The 17,419-nt window shown below is 47.0% G+C and overlaps 7 protein-coding genes across 7 annotated transcripts; 3 read left to right on the top strand and 4 right to left on the bottom strand.

Moving 5' to 3' along the window:
- Nucleotides 1–330: 330 nt before the first annotated feature.
- Nucleotides 331–2,426, bottom strand: LHYA1_G001086 (putative lipase; the record flags this gene model as incomplete). Its single annotated transcript, XM_031146072.1, has 4 exons — nucleotides 331–1,710; nucleotides 1,758–2,053; nucleotides 2,247–2,326; nucleotides 2,392–2,426. 4 exons carry the CDS (start codon nucleotides 2,424–2,426, stop codon nucleotides 331–333), a joined length of 1,791 nt encoding a protein of 596 aa, XP_031008958.1.
- A 643-nt stretch (nucleotides 2,427–3,069) lies between these two features.
- On the top strand, nucleotides 3,070–3,517 carry PET191 (Mitochondrial protein; the record flags this gene model as incomplete). The annotated part of the gene is made up of 2 exons (XM_031146073.1): nucleotides 3,070–3,094; nucleotides 3,162–3,517. The coding sequence occupies 2 exons, from the start codon at nucleotides 3,070–3,072 to the stop codon at nucleotides 3,515–3,517; spliced, it is 381 nt and encodes a 126-aa protein (XP_031008957.1).
- A 2,340-nt stretch (nucleotides 3,518–5,857) lies between these two features.
- On the bottom strand, nucleotides 5,858–6,862 carry LHYA1_G001088 (uncharacterized protein; the record flags this gene model as incomplete). The annotated part of the gene is made up of 2 exons (XM_031146074.1): nucleotides 5,858–6,210; nucleotides 6,259–6,862. The coding sequence occupies 2 exons, from the start codon at nucleotides 6,860–6,862 to the stop codon at nucleotides 5,858–5,860; spliced, it is 957 nt and encodes a 318-aa protein (XP_031008966.1).
- A 945-nt stretch (nucleotides 6,863–7,807) lies between these two features.
- On the top strand, nucleotides 7,808–8,402 carry LHYA1_G001089 (uncharacterized protein; the record flags this gene model as incomplete). The annotated part of the gene is made up of 2 exons (XM_031146075.1): nucleotides 7,808–7,970; nucleotides 8,065–8,402. 2 exons carry the CDS (start codon nucleotides 7,808–7,810, stop codon nucleotides 8,400–8,402), a joined length of 501 nt encoding a protein of 166 aa, XP_031008965.1.
- A 1,905-nt stretch (nucleotides 8,403–10,307) lies between these two features.
- LHYA1_G001090 (uncharacterized protein) lies at nucleotides 10,308–11,192 on the top strand (the record flags this gene model as incomplete). The annotated part of the gene is made up of 3 exons (XM_031146076.1): nucleotides 10,308–10,402; nucleotides 10,446–10,816; nucleotides 10,873–11,192. The coding sequence occupies 3 exons, from the start codon at nucleotides 10,308–10,310 to the stop codon at nucleotides 11,190–11,192; spliced, it is 786 nt and encodes a 261-aa protein (XP_031008918.1).
- Nucleotides 11,193–12,313: 1,121 nt separating this feature from the next.
- MFSD10 (Major facilitator superfamily domain-containing protein) lies at nucleotides 12,314–13,923 on the bottom strand (the record flags this gene model as incomplete). Its single annotated transcript, XM_031146077.1, has 3 exons — nucleotides 12,314–13,472; nucleotides 13,529–13,743; nucleotides 13,849–13,923. 3 exons carry the CDS (start codon nucleotides 13,921–13,923, stop codon nucleotides 12,314–12,316), a joined length of 1,449 nt encoding a protein of 482 aa, XP_031008919.1.
- An 804-nt stretch (nucleotides 13,924–14,727) lies between these two features.
- fsdH_0 (Cytochrome P450 monooxygenase) lies at nucleotides 14,728–16,428 on the bottom strand (the record flags this gene model as incomplete). The annotated part of the gene is made up of 4 exons (XM_031146078.1): nucleotides 14,728–14,929; nucleotides 14,984–15,200; nucleotides 15,249–15,661; nucleotides 15,713–16,428. The coding sequence occupies 4 exons, from the start codon at nucleotides 16,426–16,428 to the stop codon at nucleotides 14,728–14,730; spliced, it is 1,548 nt and encodes a 515-aa protein (XP_031008920.1).
- Between the last annotated feature and the right edge of the window lie 991 nt (nucleotides 16,429–17,419).

Genomic DNA, 17,419 nt, shown 5'->3' on the forward strand with positions numbered 1-17,419 from the left:
TGGTTTTTGTTACGTTACGTTGCTGTGAATGGACGTGGTGGTATTTTTATAGATGGAGGAAACGGATTTCCTTTACGAGAACGCGGATGCTATTTGTTATTTGGAGACTAGGGAATGCATGTTTTATGCTTACATGATATTGGTGTGCAATGAGTCGAAAATGTGTATATTCATGGAACAGTGAAGGACAGCGGAAAAGAGCTTAGACGGGTTCTTCCAAGATGCAGCGGTACCGGTTTACCTTTTTATTCGTATTTATATTCAGAACTCTAAGAAAATATATCGTGTCCGCTTGTTTCCGAAAATTTATCTATACAAAAATCTTGTCATCTACCTCCTGCCCTTCCCTTTCTTCTTCCCGATAGAACCTTCATCCGAACTAGTGATTTTCCCAACCGTCTCGCCTTTTGACACACTACTAACCGCTCTTGCAGCTCCGAGACTGATGCCCCTTGTGCCATCGCCGCCGAAACTAAGAGTGCTTCCATCACTACCCCTCCTTGCATGCTTTAACTTGCTCGAAAGATTTCCATTTTTGTACACATTTCCTTCATCTATAGCAGTTTTGACATGCCTCGGATCAACTGGCGATGATTCTGCAGAAGAATCTTCATAATCTTGCTGCATCTTCACCCTCTTCCTTGCCCCTTGACTTGGAAAATATGGATCGGAGTGCAGCACATCCCTCGTTGTACCCAATGCATCGGCATCTTCTCCCGGCTCTATACTTGCTGCATCGGCATACGTCTGACCGCTCTCATCTTCACTTGTATAAGGATTAGATAGCAACGCCGGTCTATTCGCTCTCGCACCGAGAGAAGCATGGCGCGCACTACGGTACCGGTCGTATTCTTCCTTGGAATGTTCAGCGTCGACGAACGAATTCAGGGCGTCGAATACATGAGGAAAGACGAGAGACTCTACGTCTCGAGCCCAGAGGAAATCTAAGTGTTCATAGTGCGGAATTTCTGTGGCGATGGTGTGTGCGGGGAGTTCCTTCATCATGACGTCGATATCCACGAGAGAGTCGCTGCCGCCGTACACGAGTACAATTGGCGTTTTTATGTTGCGGGTCGGGAATTTGGCGACTTTTGTGTACTTGCTTACACTTCCGAGGGAAAGGGCTTGCTGGACGTCGTCGTCGTACATTTGAAAGGACTTGTTGCGGATGATTTGGAACCAGTGCACGACGGACTTGGTGCTAGTGAAGGAGTAAAGATGCGGGTAGGCGGCTAGCTTTTGGCTGGTGGATATGTTGCGAGCATTCCAGCCAAATAGAAAGGAAAGACCCATGTCGATGGTGCGGACAAAGATGGGTGGGTAGAGGATGGATTGCCACATCGTCGCTGAGCTAAGAATTGAGCGACGCCCGAAGAGGAGGAAGAGAACTTGTGGTGAGGCTTTGATTAGGGCGTCAACTATACCATTAGAGAGACCCGCGGGTGACATAGCTGGTGCAAGCGCGATGAAAACATTGACCTGGTCGTTGAGTTTGGGATGAACGGCCAAGGCTGCGAAAGCTTGGGCTGTTCCCTGAGAGAAACCAATGTATGATAGCGATGGCGCTGAGGTAGTGTCCAATATGTACCCAATGCTGTTTGGGATATCATGGAATGCAAAATCATCCATTGAGAAATTCCAGAACGGTATATCGGTGGGCGAATGATGAACCGATTTCTTGGAATATTTATTTCCACGATTGTTGCCAAGCTGCACTTACTTAGCTCTGATCAAGAAAAAGGCTTTCAATAACTTACCCAAACATCGTATCCAGCTTCTACGAGCTTGAAAGGTAAACATCTCTGCTCATCTGTGAGACATACCCATACCTCGCTATTCATGAGTAGACCATGATGCATGTAGATGACATTTTTCTTCAGGCTGTTTCGGCCATGGTTCACTTTCAGCTCTTCTTCTCCTCGGCGCCATGCGAGACGATGAAGGCCTAGGAGATACCCATCACCAGTTTGGACAACGTGCTCTTCGGCATAGTAGCCAAACAAGGCACAAATGTCGACGAAATCCGAAGCATCACGGATGGAGCTTGAGACATCTAAGGATGTTAACTAGATGATTTGACCTACGTGGGAGATCATGTACCTTTCTGTTTGATCGCAGACTTCTTGGCCGCAGGTGATGTGAGTCTGTTAAACAGTCGCCGGGAAGCTCTGTAACAGAGGGATATTATCGAGCTTGCTGCTATGAAGTCAGTAAAAAGCTTTTGGGCACCAATCAATACTACATACGCAAAGCAAGAGTGAGGATTCTAATTATGGCCTCGGCGCCAACAAGGAAAAAGGACAAAACAAGGGCCAAGTACTCGGCTCTAATGGTCAGTCAATTAGTAGTGATTGTCTTGGCTGGGTTTCCTTCGTTTCTGGTAAGACTTACGGGTTTAGCCGCCCTATGAAAGGGATGGGAGCCATCTCAAATAAACCAATTGGGCCTCCCAGGCTTCTTTGATATATAAAGCTCTGGTAGTTGAGAGTCTCTAGAAAAAGGTCAAACTGCTGGCATGATGCTGCGCAATAATACAAGTGATAAGAAAAAGTGGCGCTGCTTCGGCGAGTAGGCGCGTCTGTACCAGTACAAATGCTAGTGATGCGTCGGCGTATAAGCTGTGCAGAATTCAATTGCACGAGTCTAAATACTTTCTAAACACAAGTCAATGGGTACTACTGTCTTCATCAGCGTTGTCAACGTTGGAATGGAATACAACAAAGAAGCACTCACATATAGACACACACGCCAATGATGTCACATGCCAATCAGGTCGGTCGCAAGTTCCTCAAAACCGTTAAGCGTCACACGAGGCAGGTAGGTATAAAACAGAATAATGCAACAATGCTAGACTTGACGACTCTTCTTCCCAAGTTGCAAGATGATTGCCAGGACCACCACAAATAAGTATCCGTAAGAAAGCGCGAGGAAGATGGCGGATCCAGCTCTAGATTATATATCTCGGAGCGGAACAATAACTTTCCGCGGCGTATTGAATAACCCAAATAATCGCCTGACAAGCAGTCAACATACCCGCGTTCTACAACTACCAGAGTCATAGATGCAAATATGCCTTCCTCATGTAAAGATATCAGTAGGTTCCCCTACCCTCTTACCCCCTCACCCACCAAGCTAGAAAGCTAACAAAACAAAACCAACAGGAGCAGCACTAGCAGCATGCCTCCAAGAATCCGACTGCGTGATGGTTTATCGCAACAAACCCTCGGACTGCCTGCGCGCGCCCCTCTTAGAAACCATGCCTACGCAATGCCAGCAGCTGAAAAAGGGCCTCGGAGAATGCAAGCGTGGTATGGTGGATATGCGCAAACGGTTTAGGGGGAATCAGCCCATTGCTGTGAGCAAGGAGCTGGAGGGCGGTTCGCAAGAAAAGGCACACATGTTGTATGCGGGCAAGCCGGCATTTGCGGAGACGGCGAAGGAGACGGCGGGCAATGAGCCGGTGGAGAGGGATTGGAGGGAGGTGGAGAATGAGAAGTTTAGGAAGGGGGAGAAGTAGACCGGGTGTTGGGACGGAGCTGTTTAGTTTGAACGAGGTGGTGCTAGGGGAAATTTCTCGACGGAGAAAGATTGTGAGATGTACTATATGACTGTTTGGATTGCATTTGGAGCGCTTCACACTGCATTGGGAGGCGTTAGGTGGACATGAGGCTCTATTCCACTGTACAGTTTTACCATCAATATTCAGCATCGAGCACCTTGCGAGTTTCGCTTCCGCGAGTCTATACTGGCACAATGTTTAGCTGAGGGCCTCTTGCGGCCTTTGTCGTTCGAGTCAAGCTAAAGGCAAGGTCCACACGTGGGTCTGGACGACGAAGAGCAATTTTTGGAGCATGGGACATTTCGGCTTTCTGTAACCTCTCATGTTTATGCAAGTGAGTTGACCAATGCGATTAGGGTCCCTCAAGGCATATACCGCGCTGCGCTATGTATACGAAGGCTGGGATTCTTTTGTACAGAACTTTTACTGCGAATAAGAGCGGCGAGGGCAATTGGATCGTTGGAAGCGCCTATGCTTTAGGTTAGCACTTCATTGTAAAACTTGTCTCTAAAATCTCTTGGAAGATCGAAGAAAGAGGTAGACATTTTGAGAAGTCGTTTGGTTTGATGTGAAAGACAAAGCAAATAGGGTTGGTCTCAAAAAGGCAGGGCTGTCGCTTTGTCCTTGCCTTGGTTGTACAATAGCTGTCCACCTAAGCTCATGCAACACTCGATTTTAAGATCCTTTACTCATCATTGTTCCCTGGTAGTGTTTCTGAGCCATGGGAACAACCATGGGAACATGAGGGAGGACAATTACAACCATCAGCTGCACTTTCACGATCTCCAAAGATCTTCTGAACCGCCTTTCCATCCTTATAGCACATAGCATCGTCTACCCAAACTTCCGCGCCCAAAATATCATGCATTTCCATCAAAAGATCCTCACAACCATCAGCCCGCATCTTTGATATCGTCCCAGCATCCAATGTCCCCAGCCCGAACTCAAATATCAATTTAACATCCACCCCTTCTCCCACAATATTCCGCCGCATCTCTTCCAAGATCCGAGCCATCCACAGCGAATTCGATGCGCGCAGACCATGATAAGCTAACTCTCTGAATCTCGTCAAGAGTGGCGACCCTTCTTCACCATCACCAGCTTCAATAACAAATCTCAAGCTCTTCAGCGCTCTAGAGTAAACAGTGAGAATTATGCTGTCTTTACGGACATAGTTGAAATTATCACTATCAAGGTCGAAATGCAAAGCGACTTTCTGGACCTTGCTCAACATGCTCAGGAAGGTCTCGCGCTCTACATCCTCGCCGGGTTTCGGAAAGATAACCAAGGTGTTTTGTACCCAGAATAAATCTTTGGTTTCGCGGTAGATTTGGTGGCATGTTTGTAGGATGTTGGTTGATATCTTGTCGTTGCGGGGTAAACGTGTAGATGGGTAAGGTACTGGTACTGTATGTCTTTATCTTGTGCGGAACGGCAGAGGGTAAATTGGGTGGTTGGGGCTAAGATATCGGAATATATTTGGTCACGAATTTCTTTTGGGAAGTCGAGGACGGGTATAGACATTTTGGAAGTTTGTAGGAAGAGCAGGTTGTTGTGTGATTTGAAACAGTAACCCCGCATACAGTAATCTTCTATGGGAAGCGTTGACGAAGCAACCTCTAAGAAAGTAATATAAGCACGTGTTTACTAAGTTAGACGCTACCTCACTTGGACAAGACAATATAACGGAACTTGAAACTAAAATAGTTTTTACTCTCAGGGGTTCTTTCAGTTCTAAATTGGGGGAGGGAGGGAGATCATTTGTAAACACGTGCTTAAATCACGCTTCTCATCCATAGCTTAGCCCGCACTTCCCGGCGTGACCATGATTGTTCAACTGTAGAAGATTGTACAATTTTACTCTTTCGAATCAATTGTCGTTACTTTTTCTATCGGATGCGTTGCTTAATCGAGCTCTGTGCATAGGTTGTCAAATCTTCTATCACCTCGAAGCGTACTCAAGGCAGGGATTATAGAAAACCTATTTGGCTTGCTTGGAGGAATATTAAGAAAATTTGTTAAAGGCTTCTATAAGCAAGTTCCGAGCACAAGTTAGAAGAACTCGATTTGTTTCGCTAATCAAACTTTTGCCCTTAAAAACGATCGTAAAGCTCAGGGATTGACTTGACGCCTTGTTCCATGCATTTACCGAATCCAACTATATACCTAAAGCTATTCCAAAAGCTAGCAATTTTATATCCTACATGCCAATATTTTTTGGGGGTGAACTCAGTTTATGCACTCGCTGGGCCAACTGCCAGACACCGGCCCAGCTCCTCCTGAAAAACCACAGGGTCTTCATTCCCCATCTTCCTTCTCAGCCTCAAATTGGTACATCAAGTCCGACCTCACGGTATACTTGATCCCAGCTGTAACGTCATCTCCAGAATGGTATAGTCTACTTTGCTGGAAGATCAAAACTCGGCCCGCCTTAGGATCAACATCCAGCCGTTTCTTCTTATCCATGGAATGAAACGTAGTTGCGCCGCCCCGAAGCATCTCTTCTTCTCCATCGGCCTTCTTTCCCTTGCGGAATCCAAACATAGGCTCCTTGATTCCAAGCGCTTGAGCCGAATCATTCAGATATAAATGCAACGTGAAGAAAGAGCGCTGTTGCCCATCGGGAGTTTCATATGTGCCATCACAATGAGCTATTATTCATTAGTATCTCACCGCCAATAGGGAAAAGGGCCACTCACGTCTAAAAAATTGCCCAGCGCCATATTTCAGGAATCGCATCCTCTCATTCGGTCCCTTGGGCGCAATAACCCACCTTCCATCCTGCATCACCAAGCAGTCCCCCACAATCGAACCGTACTTCTCCCCTTCCATGACACTAAAATAATCCTTCATTTCCTTAACCTGCGTAATGCGCTTCCAAAGTCGATTCATAATCTCTTCATTGTCCCAGATGATGCGATCCGAGTTCCTATAATCCAGTGCCAGGAACTCGTGATTCCGGCCGGCGTTCACCATGGCTGGTTTCCACCCATTATTCTCCATCGGCTCCGAGGGGTCATGCCCCCCTGCAGATTGTTCCGCCATGTGGATTAATTCATCGCATTCTGACTGTGAGAGGACATTGTCGAGTACGACGGCGTAGAGGCCTTTATATTGCGGGAGCGGGGTGTTGGCGAAGTCGATTTGGTTGACTTCGATGATGGAGGGGTCTCTGAGGGGCGACAAGAAGGACCTGGGGATTGAGACGGTTTTGGACGTGTAGTTGGTTCTCACAACTTGAGGATTCCTGATGGAGCTGTCCTTCTTGGCCTTATTTCGAGATTTCTGAAGCATGGTTGCCATTGTGACGGTTTGCAGGGGTCTTTAGGAAGATGTACTTTGTAATGGCCAGTTTTGATGTGTGAATTGGACAAAGCAGAAGATTTCAAAGATGCGACGGTTTACAATAATGGAGAGGCGTAAAACAAATGATGTGTACTTATGTAGTCTCATGAGATGAGAAACAGACAGCTGTACTTTTAGCTTCAACTATGAGTCTTTCTGGATTGAGGCTGTTGCCTGCGACGACACAGCGAGGCACAGCGCGGCCGCCCTGCCCTGCCCTGCCACTCGAATTGTGAAAGCAGGTGAGGAGAGGTCATGTGATTGAGGTGATGGTACGACCAGCATTCTGCTTCTCTTTATGATCTCGGATCTTACAAGCTGGTGGTGTGGGTTTGATGTAAATTTACGTGCCCAGCGCACTGGAGTCCTACCCATGGTGATGCCTGTACAGTAGGTGGATGAGGGTTAAGGTTAAGGTATGTCTTCGGTGAGTCAGCACTTCCGAGCCCCTGAAAGATGTCGCAATTCTTGGCTTGTTGCCGTCAACAATTAGACTCCACTGTTTTGTTTACTTTTCATACCTCCTTTTCAGACATCAATAACTTCGTTTTGCGAGCTCCCTTTCAAAGCTTTCACCTGTCTTCGCCCCGGCTTGATTTCTGTCATTTTGCTCTCGTGTAATGGAATAGTAATGCGGGACACGTCGCAGCCTGATCCACATTATAAATCGGAGATGATTTATCAGCTCATCCAATCTGAGGCGTCCTAATGCCGGCCTAAATATTGGTATGTGCTCAGTTGGATATTTACCTAGTTAGGCACGACTTAAAGTGCCTATGTATTCAAATTTCCTACATAAGCTGCATCGTTCCCCGCTTCAAAAGTACCCTCTTCAGCTTCATCCTTCTCGCCTCTCAGATCAAACCAAAATCATATATTCTGCAGAATAATACGACTTTCAAGATGGCACCTCTTTCACTTTACAGCATTACCATCCCTCCCTTCCTCAAGCAACTTCGCATGCTCTTGGCCATCCTCGAGAAAGGAAAAGCACACTCCGCTGGCAATGAAGCTAAGATCCTCGAGTCACGCCTGATTGAGGACATGAGACCCCTCGTATTCCAAAGTAAGCTATTCGGATTCTTGTTTATTTCAATGCGGCACATCTTCTCACCTTGAAAGCCACATGAACACGTAAAGCTAAACCCCATTCTTTATAGTTCAGCGCGCAAGTGACTCAGCAAAGGGTGTCGCCGTCCGCGTCGGCAAAGTAGAGCCAGAGTCCTGGCCAGATAACGAAGAGACCTTCCCTGAGTTGGAAGTGCGTCTCAAGAAGACAATTGCCTTCCTGGAGAAGGTTGATCCGAAGTCAATGGACGGAATGGAAGACCAGGAGGTCGTGATGCAGACTGGTAGTGGGGAGAGGAGGTTCTCGGCCACCGACTATGTGCTCAGTTATGCGATTCCCAACTTCTACTTCCACAGTGTCACTGCGTATGGGCTCTTGCGAAAGGAGGGTGTGCCAGTCGGAAAGAAGGATTTTTTGGGTTGGGTCTGAGTAGGGGTCAAGCTATCTGCTTTCGGAAGATGAGTTAGAGTTAGAAATCAAGAAATAGAAACATTGCGACTTCAATCACAAGTGCCATGATCACTTCACCTTTGCGTTTTTGACTTGTACACCAAAGACCAAATACCGTAATTCTCTTCTAATATAGCACAGCTTTTTCAAGCACAAACTTCTCCCAATGATGCAACTTTTAGTAAGCCCTCTCTGTATCCCAGTCAGGCTCCGTAAAAACCCTCTTGATCTGAATCCCGTCCTTGTAATGCAAAGCCTCATCTACCCACACGTCGAAGCCCAAGTCGACGCTCAAATCTCTCATCACCTCCTCAGGATGCTTCACCGGACGTCTCCAAAATCACCAAAGCTTTCTCGTTTCCGGAGTCCATTTACATAGTAATGAAATATCTGCTATCCATGAACCCCTTGAAGTCTTCCTCCAACAAAAACTTTACCTTTCGATTCACGTGCCGAAACTTAGGCCCTAAAGCAGCCAGAAGCTCCCGCGCCTCGTCTTTTTCAATCCCGCCTTTTATCTTGTGCTTCAAAACCCTCTTCAATACCTCCATCGGCCCAAGCGTGTCCGGAATCGTATCATGTGACCCCCAACTCCAAGACCATGCTTTGCAGACTTTCGCTCATTCTCTAATCATACACCCTGCTTAGATAGCTATTTGCTAGATTTGGAGGCGCGCTCCATTTCGAAAGTGGTGGGAAGGTGAGCGACAGCTTTCGAACTCTGATTACGAGGACGTCGATCACGGCTTTCGGTGGCTCGAGGGGCTCCCGACCGTCATCGTCGAATGATCGGATTTCACAATGAGGGGGAAATGTAACATGATGCCAGAAGACAGCCTTGGCCTCCCGGTGTATCTGGTGGCCTGTTGGTGGGAGGGATAATAAGATGTCAATGAAATTTCTGTCGTAGCGGTGAATAAAGTAAAATCCATCTCCCGGGTGTCCCAAGGTCCAGTCTCTGAAAGTTTCATGGCGACAGAGGATATAGATATATACCTGGTCTCGGATCTCTTGCGGGAGGGTGAGGAGGGTTGGAGCCATTTAAAGGATGGAAATTGTGTGATGGGAGAAGAAAACAATGTCGGGAGTCTAAAGGCACTGTAGTAACTTTTGACGGTGGGAGAGGCATAAGAAGGTGAGAGGGACGGAGGCGCCATTTCTCAGGGTAAGCTGCATCAATTAGTCAATCTCATCGACAATTCATTTATTATTTAAATGAAATATCATGTTCTCTACCATTCGACATTTATTGTCTCACCTTCATACTTTGGAGGAGTGAAATGTTTAGCCGCCTATCGATGTGGTGGACAGGAAACAAAGGCTAGGCAGGCATTTTAGGCGAGAGAGAAAGGGGGGGACTAGTTAAGGTAGGTGGTCAATCGATGCATTCGATGTGTGCTGAACTGAACAGAACACTACAGTATCTATTGATAAGTAGTAGTGCCCAGAGGTTCTTAATTATTATCCTAATTCCTAACGTTTGAACCCTCTAGGGCATGAAATACCAACCTCACAATCTTCATCTTCTCACTTTCCGAGGGCGAAAAGCTTCAACCATTGCAAAATGCCTCTGGAAGGAAACTAAAGATTTGTCTCTAAAATCATTGACCAAAATAGGACTGGTGTTGGTCTATCTGCAACATTGCATGAGTCTAGTCTAGTAAGACGGAGTGAGTCACAATCTGCTCCCGAGCCCGAGATGCCAAGCCTCGCTCGTCTCACTACCGATGTCTATATAACTGACCTTTCTTGCTTCGAATTCAGCTTCTTTCCCCCTTCCTTCAAACGTGCCTTCTTCGCACTTTCCCGCGACCTCAATTCACTTCCTAATACCTTGAAAGGTTTTCACACGGGTCAATTGGGCCCGTAAACTACTATTCAGTCATGTGTGCCGCAGGATCATCCTCTGCAGCTGCCAGCCGCCAGACCATCGGATTCTACGCACCACAACAATTGCCTGTCAAGTCTAAGCCACCCTGGTAATCACCATTTCCAAATACAAAATCATGAAAGCTGGCCTAGTTTCGGACTCGATCTCAATCACATTGCGCCTGGCGACGCGTATCAGTTGGGCGATTCATCCGCGCTTGCGGATGACTTCTTCTCTGGCGCGCCTGTCACACAATCTGGACAGTGGATGGACGATTCTGGAGTCGGCGTCAACAACAACAACGCTTTTGGCACTTCTATAGCCGGATACAATTCCCTGGACAATTCCTTTTGTTACGATTCCTCCTTTGATAATCTCGACTTTTCGCAATCAGATGGCATTATGGGACAGCTACCCCAGCTGCCAGTAAATGTTTCTGGAACCGACTATCCCAATCAGTCAGAGAGCCCTTCAATCACTCTTCATTCTCCCAGTCATCGCTCATTACACACTACATCCCATGGTATGCTCAGCCATTATATCTTCCCTATTGAAAAGCCAATCCTAATATTTTCCCAGACAACTCACCCCAAAACTTCATCTCCCCAGATTCTCAGGACAACATACCGTCAGGCTCATCTCCCAGAGCAAGCGTCTCTCCTGACTCGCATTCCAATTCCAATTCCTCCAAGACAGGCAACCCAAGCTCCCGCATTGAAAAGCGCACCCGCAACACCATTGCAGCCCGTCGCTACCGCCAGAAACGTGTCGATCAAGTGAGCAGTCTCGAGTCAGCTCTGAAGCAGTCCGAGGATGAGAAAGATGCCCTTAAAGTCCGAGTTGCGCGGCTGGAGGGCGAGCTTGAAGCTTTGAGGGGGCTTGTGAAGTCGAGAGCGTAACCTGAGGAATTTGTTTTGAGTGTTAGCAGATGGTTTGGGGAATGTGATTAGTGGTTTTGGAAGATGAATTGGAGATGAAATGTTCGGACGATGTCGGTTGTTTGATCATAGGATATCACTTCGGCAAAATAGTTTTTCTTCATAACTTGTCTCTAGAGTATGTCATTGGGGAGTATGGAAGAGATCCTTACAATTTCTTGGTTGTCTTTGCTTCATTCAATTGGATTCTGGTTCTCAAGTTCTAGATTTATTCCCTATTGCCTATTCTATATATACTCCAAATCTATATTCCTAGATCCATCATCCCCTTTACATATCCCCATGGTATATGAGCCAGAGATACTCTTCCAAAATCATCATGAGTCGAAACACCCCCTCCCTGCAAATCAAAATCAAAATCACGCTTCGCCAAGTGATCCTGAATTTGTAATCTCACGACGCATACCTAGGTACTCAACCCAAAAGACCTCGTTCGGGTAGTATGATCAATGATCAATCAATCATAACGATTGAACTGCACTGCACCTACACCTACACAAATGGCTTACTCCATCCGTATTCCTATCAAAGCACAGCACAGCATACCCTAAGACGAAAACAGGCATAATAGCCCCTGATACAGAATGAGTGAAAATGAGTCATTCACGCTAGTGATGCAAGACAAGAGCATGCATGCCATGCATGGCATCTCTACCCTAGCGAGCCAAGCTGGTTTTAGGGGGTAAAAGTCACGTGTCTATTCATTCTATCCTTTCCTATTATACACTTCCTTCCTACTTCTCCCACCCATTAAGGTCGTTTTCGCTATGCCGGCCAGCTCTGCGCTAGCGGCTTATTATTTAGCGTACCGTGGGGAATGGGATGGGATGTGTGCTTTAGAGACTCGTGCAGGGCTAAAAAGGGTACTGTCATATAAGCTTGGATGCAATTAATTAATTAATTAATCAATACTAAGTATAGATGAATGAAATGATTTTGTCTAACCTAAGGTACGTGAAATGCATTTTCGCTTCCCGCAAATTGAATACGCCAGCAGAATACAATAATAATACCCACCGATCACTCGATCCTAATATGATATCTCATACAACCAACGTACTATATATATATGTACCTTTATCTTACAGCTCCACCGCATCGTCAATCTTCACGTCCTTGATCTTCTTCCCCTCCGTTCCCTTGGGTGTCTTCAGCCCAAAGAATACAATCATGCTCACGGCCAACACACCCATACCGCCAATGGTATACGCAATTTCGCGTCCAGCCCACCAGTATACGCTGGTAAAGAGGAGCGGGCCGACACCGCGTCCGAGCTGGCCCCAACTCCGTAGGTTTCCGAGCTTGCCGCCCCGTTCGTCTTCGCCGGCTTCGAAACTACTCAAGGCGTTCAAGCCCGTAACGACGGTGGCGGTAGTGATAGCTAACAATGTAGTCGCTGCGTAAAGCCCAGCAACGGTGTTGATGCGCGCAAGGAGGAAAAGCGCTAGAAGGCAGGACACAACGCCAATTTTCACGGAGAGTAGAGGAGGAAGACGTCGGATGACACCGCCTTGGAGAATAGATGCCACGAGTCCCATGTATCCAAGAAGTCGGCCGTTTAGCGCGGCTGTGTAGCCAAACAGATCGAAGGTCATGAATGGGAGGGAAAACTCCATCCCAGAGAAGAAGAGGATAAAGGTCAAATGCGTAAGGTTAAGGAGGAAGTGCGAATTAGTTCTTGTAAAAGGCTTGCTTCCCACAGTCGTTTTCTCCGAGGACACCAATTGAGCCTGCGTGGACTTCTTTGCGGATTTTTTAGTTGGTTTGGTGATGCCGTTCGTCGCTGCAGGAGCCCCATTGAGCTTCGCTGAAGCTACCTTGCTTGGCAGCGTCTCTGGAAGACAATAGTACAAGTAAATAGTCTCCGTCACAATCAGGAAAAGCGAGAATGCAGCGGCCGTCGCAAACGGATTAGTCTTTACTGAGCTGATAGTGCTCAACCAAGCTCCCAACGCCGGACCAAATGTAAAGCTTATGCTGAAGCAGATGCCCACCAAAGCCATTGTAGCCCCCCTCTGCTTCTCATCCGAGATATCCGTAGCGATCGCAATTGCCAGCTGGACATTACCTTCCGAAAGACCGCCCACGACTCGGGAGAGGAGGAAAGTTCGGAAATCGGTTGCGCAGACCCAGAGGAGGACACTGAGGATATTGCCGGCCATGCTGAACAGCAGTGCGGTCCTGCGCCCGTATTTGTCTGAGAGACTTCCAATTATGGGCGAGGCAAAGGCTTGGAGAAGGCTATTGTATACTTTAGTACCTAGACACGCTTGCAACGCAATCAGATGTCTACTCACGAGAACAGACTCCCCAAAGCTCCTCCCAATAGTACAATATCATATCTGGAATCGATGGGGCGCGAAAAGGAGGCCTTGTAGGCATTGAGGTATGTGAGGATATGCGAGAGGACCGAGGGGGATGTATTTGAGGAGGAGAATTCGACAGGCGCCTCTTTTGATCTGTAGAATTCGAGTAGAGATGGGAAGAGAGGAAGGATGAATGTAAATGATATCTGTCCGCAGTATGTTAGCATAGAAGTAGAAGAAAAAGAGTTCGACACCGGATATCCCGGAGTACATGTAGATGTAATTCCAAAGGTGCGTGAAAGTAAACATACCAGATCGAGTAATAGAGATATGAAGACAACTCTCAACACCTTCTTTCTCGTCGCAGCGTCAACAGGAGCTGCCATCTTGTTTATAGCTTGGGCCTCGTCCTTGCTGTTTACCTAGGTAGGTAGATCAATAGTCCAGCCCCCAGGGTATGTAGGTACTGTACGGGCAGGCTTTCCGTGTACGACGTTACTTCTAAACGTGAAGCTCGTAGGAGAAAATCGTATGGAAGGCGTAAAGAAGCGCAATATGCTCTTCTTCTAAAAAGCACCGTCGTAAGAATCCGGCTCTTATCAAGTGGTATACAGTAGGGACAGTGATAGAAAGGCCAACGTGTTCAATTTATCATGATGCGCTCGGATAGAATCATTTGAGGTGGTGAACAAGACGCCCAAACGCCCGGTGACGAAGAAAAGGCGCTGTCGATCCTTTTAGCCCGCGAGCGATCCTTATATAGGGAAGGTGTCCATTAGAGTGCACCTTATTACAGTGCTTTACTTTACCTACCTATCGCGGAATAGGAATAGGGGCAAGGAAGTTTATGTTTAGTATGCTGCTTATTGCATCTCGGGATATTTGTATCCGTATTGGTATCGCAATCGCAATTCCTATCTGGTGCTATCAAAGCGGCACATATGCGGATGGGACTCATTATTCTCTGGGCTAGGAAAAGCCTCACGCATGACAGCAGGATTTCATCGGAATTATAATTATAACTAGTAAGGGGTTTCTTCACGGGCTCTTCAGTGGTTCCGGTACGTACAGGAAGGCTGAATTTGCAATATTGATTATTACAGCTGATCTCATGTGAGATCACGAAAGGAAAGCGCCACACGAAAATCAATCGACGCCGTATAGGTACAGTCCGTATTCTATACATGTATTCAGGCGGGTGTCAACCCAACATTTACACCACCTCTAACAGCAGATGTCAAAGTAAGATACTCCAAGAGCTCCGAGTCATCCCTTTTCTCGATTGATGAGAAGCTCTGGAGCAGCCTGATCACTGTGTACGAGGCTTCAGTCAAGGCAAACTGTTGTCCGATGCAGATGCGAGGGCCTCCGTTGAACGGAAGATATTGCCAGCTATTTCAGAACACATTAGTTGCTTCTCCAACTGTGAGGAGATTAAAGTCTCACCTGGGTCTCAACTTTTCCCATCTCTCGGGCTTGAACTCAAGGGCATCTTCGCCATAAAAATCCGTCCTTCGGTGCATCACGTACGCCGAGTAGTTGACCGACTGACCCTTTTTAACCAGCACTGGTGACTTTCCATCTGGACCGCCACCAAGGGGGATCGTTGTATCGCGGACCGCAACGCGACTGTTCATCGGGACGATAGGATGCAATCGCAGAGCTTTAGGAGGTTAGTTTGGGTGACACACGCAATATTTGGGAAGCTTACTCTCATTCAGACAACGCTGCAGGTACTTCAGGCTCTTGATTTCTTCAAACGAGGGTCGTGTGTTTCCCAATTTCGAGATCTCCTCTCTGAGTTTCGCCATAACGTCGGGACGGCGAGCCAAAATATAGAAGAAGTAACCTAGAAGACTTGCTGTGGTGTCTCGGCCTGCTAGTAGAATATTGAGAAGTTCATCTTGTATTTTTCTCTCCGAATAATTGGTCTTTGCGAGATGTTCCAAGAACACATACTTCCCCGCCTTCTCATCATCCTTACCAAGCTTGCCATCTTTCAAGTTCTGCTGGTGTAGGCCCATAGCTTTCTGCACGTAATTTGCGACGTATTGATGTATGAATTTTACCCCCTCCTGGTACTTCTTGTCTGGTATGATGGTTACAAGTCTGCCGATTCGAGCCCTAGAAGGCTGGTTAGTGAATATTTGTCTTGTCAGAGTTGGGAATTCTTACTCTATTCCTATTTTGAAGGTCACATAAGAGAAGGCATCAGTAAATCTTTGGCCAGCTTCAGAATTGCCAGAACTACCCAGCACATTTGTGCTGTATCCGAACAGAAAATCGGTAGCAGAGTCCATGGTGAGCTGAAAGAATAACGCCTGAAGATCCACTGTAGATCCATCGCGTGGGATCTTGGAGATCATATTGGAGATGTGAACCTCGAACGTATCAAGGTCTCCGACTTGGCTTCTAGAGAAATTGGGTCGCAGCAATGCCCTAGACGTTTCCCATTCCCCCCCATCGGTAGAGAAGATTCCATGGCCGAAAACAGGTTGGAATGCCACCTTTCTGCGAGGAGGTAGCTCGAAATCCTTGAACTGAGTGGCCAGAATGGCTTTGATATTTTCTGGCTCCGCAGTGAGGATCATCCTCTCACCCAAGACAAGCTGTGTAAAAGTATAACCGCCGATCACTTTCTCATATTTCCTCTTGACATCATCAAGAAAGCCTCCGTTATTGGACAGCTTATAGTTCTTGAGGAATACGTCCAGTCCGAAGATGGGATCCTTGTGCGGATAAGTTGGGACTGGTCTGCAGCCATGTTTGCGAGAAATGAGGTAGCGTTGGTGGGAAGTGATTGTTGCTTGAACTAGAAGGTATAAGATGTAGAGAGAGCCAAAACCTGCAGCAAGTACCGCAGCTGGCGACTGATTCTGAAGAACATCCATTATGTTGAAGTGATGTCGGGGAAACCCCACGTTTTGTGTGGAGGGCACCTTAACTAGGTACGTACTTGGACAAACGCTTATGCAACCCATAACAGTAGGGCTAACAAATGCTCTAGGTGAGGAGCTGTTTAATTCATACACGTCAGTCAACGACAAACAGGGGAACGAAGGACGGATTCGAGGTTTGAGTACGAGTTCGAAGTCGAAATCAAAGTATTTGTAGATAGAGTTTCCAGAAATTAGATGAGAGGTAGGAAGCGAGAGTAGGCATTTGGGACTCGACTCGACATCGGCTGATCGGCAGGAAAGGAATGTCAAGAGTGTTGCAACGCATTCATTGCATGCAGGAGCGGTCGAAATCCAACATCATACCTAGCCTAGCATACCTTATTAACCGGCCAAAATGTGACTGACATAAATGTCAGCATTTCGGATACGAGTAGCCTGGCCCCGTCGTCTGAGCTGAGGTTCCATCTGAGAAGTGACTGATTTAGCACAATGTTTATGTTGGTTCCACGACACGGCCTTTGGCATTTGACATCTGACATCTGATAAGTGTTGGTACATGTATGTCTGTTTAGGTACAGTAGACTCAAATCGTATAATAATAAGCCGCCAAGCCAAGCCAAGCCAAGCCAACCCGCCCCGACCCCGACCCACCCCCGCATCAAAACAAGCATGGCATAGTAGCCCCTAATGACCCCAGATGCGCCACGACCCACAATACTGGGAGGATGGGATGGGATGGGTCTGTAATGTCCGCTTCTTCTATCAATGTGCTATACTCCGAGTCTCTCGACATATATCAAGTACCCTATTCACTCACCGCCTAGCTATTATTTCACACGGTCTCGCTTAAGGCTGTTCGCATCAGGCGGTTAGCATTTGTGGAGTATATGAGAAGTCCCCCTTTAAAAACTCACTCTACTTTAGCTGTCTAAACTAATCAGATGCTCCCCCTCAGCAGGTGCATAAGCGAGACTGTGTGAAC

The sequence above is a fragment of the Lachnellula hyalina genome (assembly GCF_007821495.1).
Source record: "Lachnellula hyalina strain CBS 185.66 chromosome Unknown contig00010, whole genome shotgun sequence".
Lineage (NCBI taxonomy): Eukaryota > Fungi > Ascomycota > Leotiomycetes > Helotiales > Lachnaceae > Lachnellula > Lachnellula hyalina.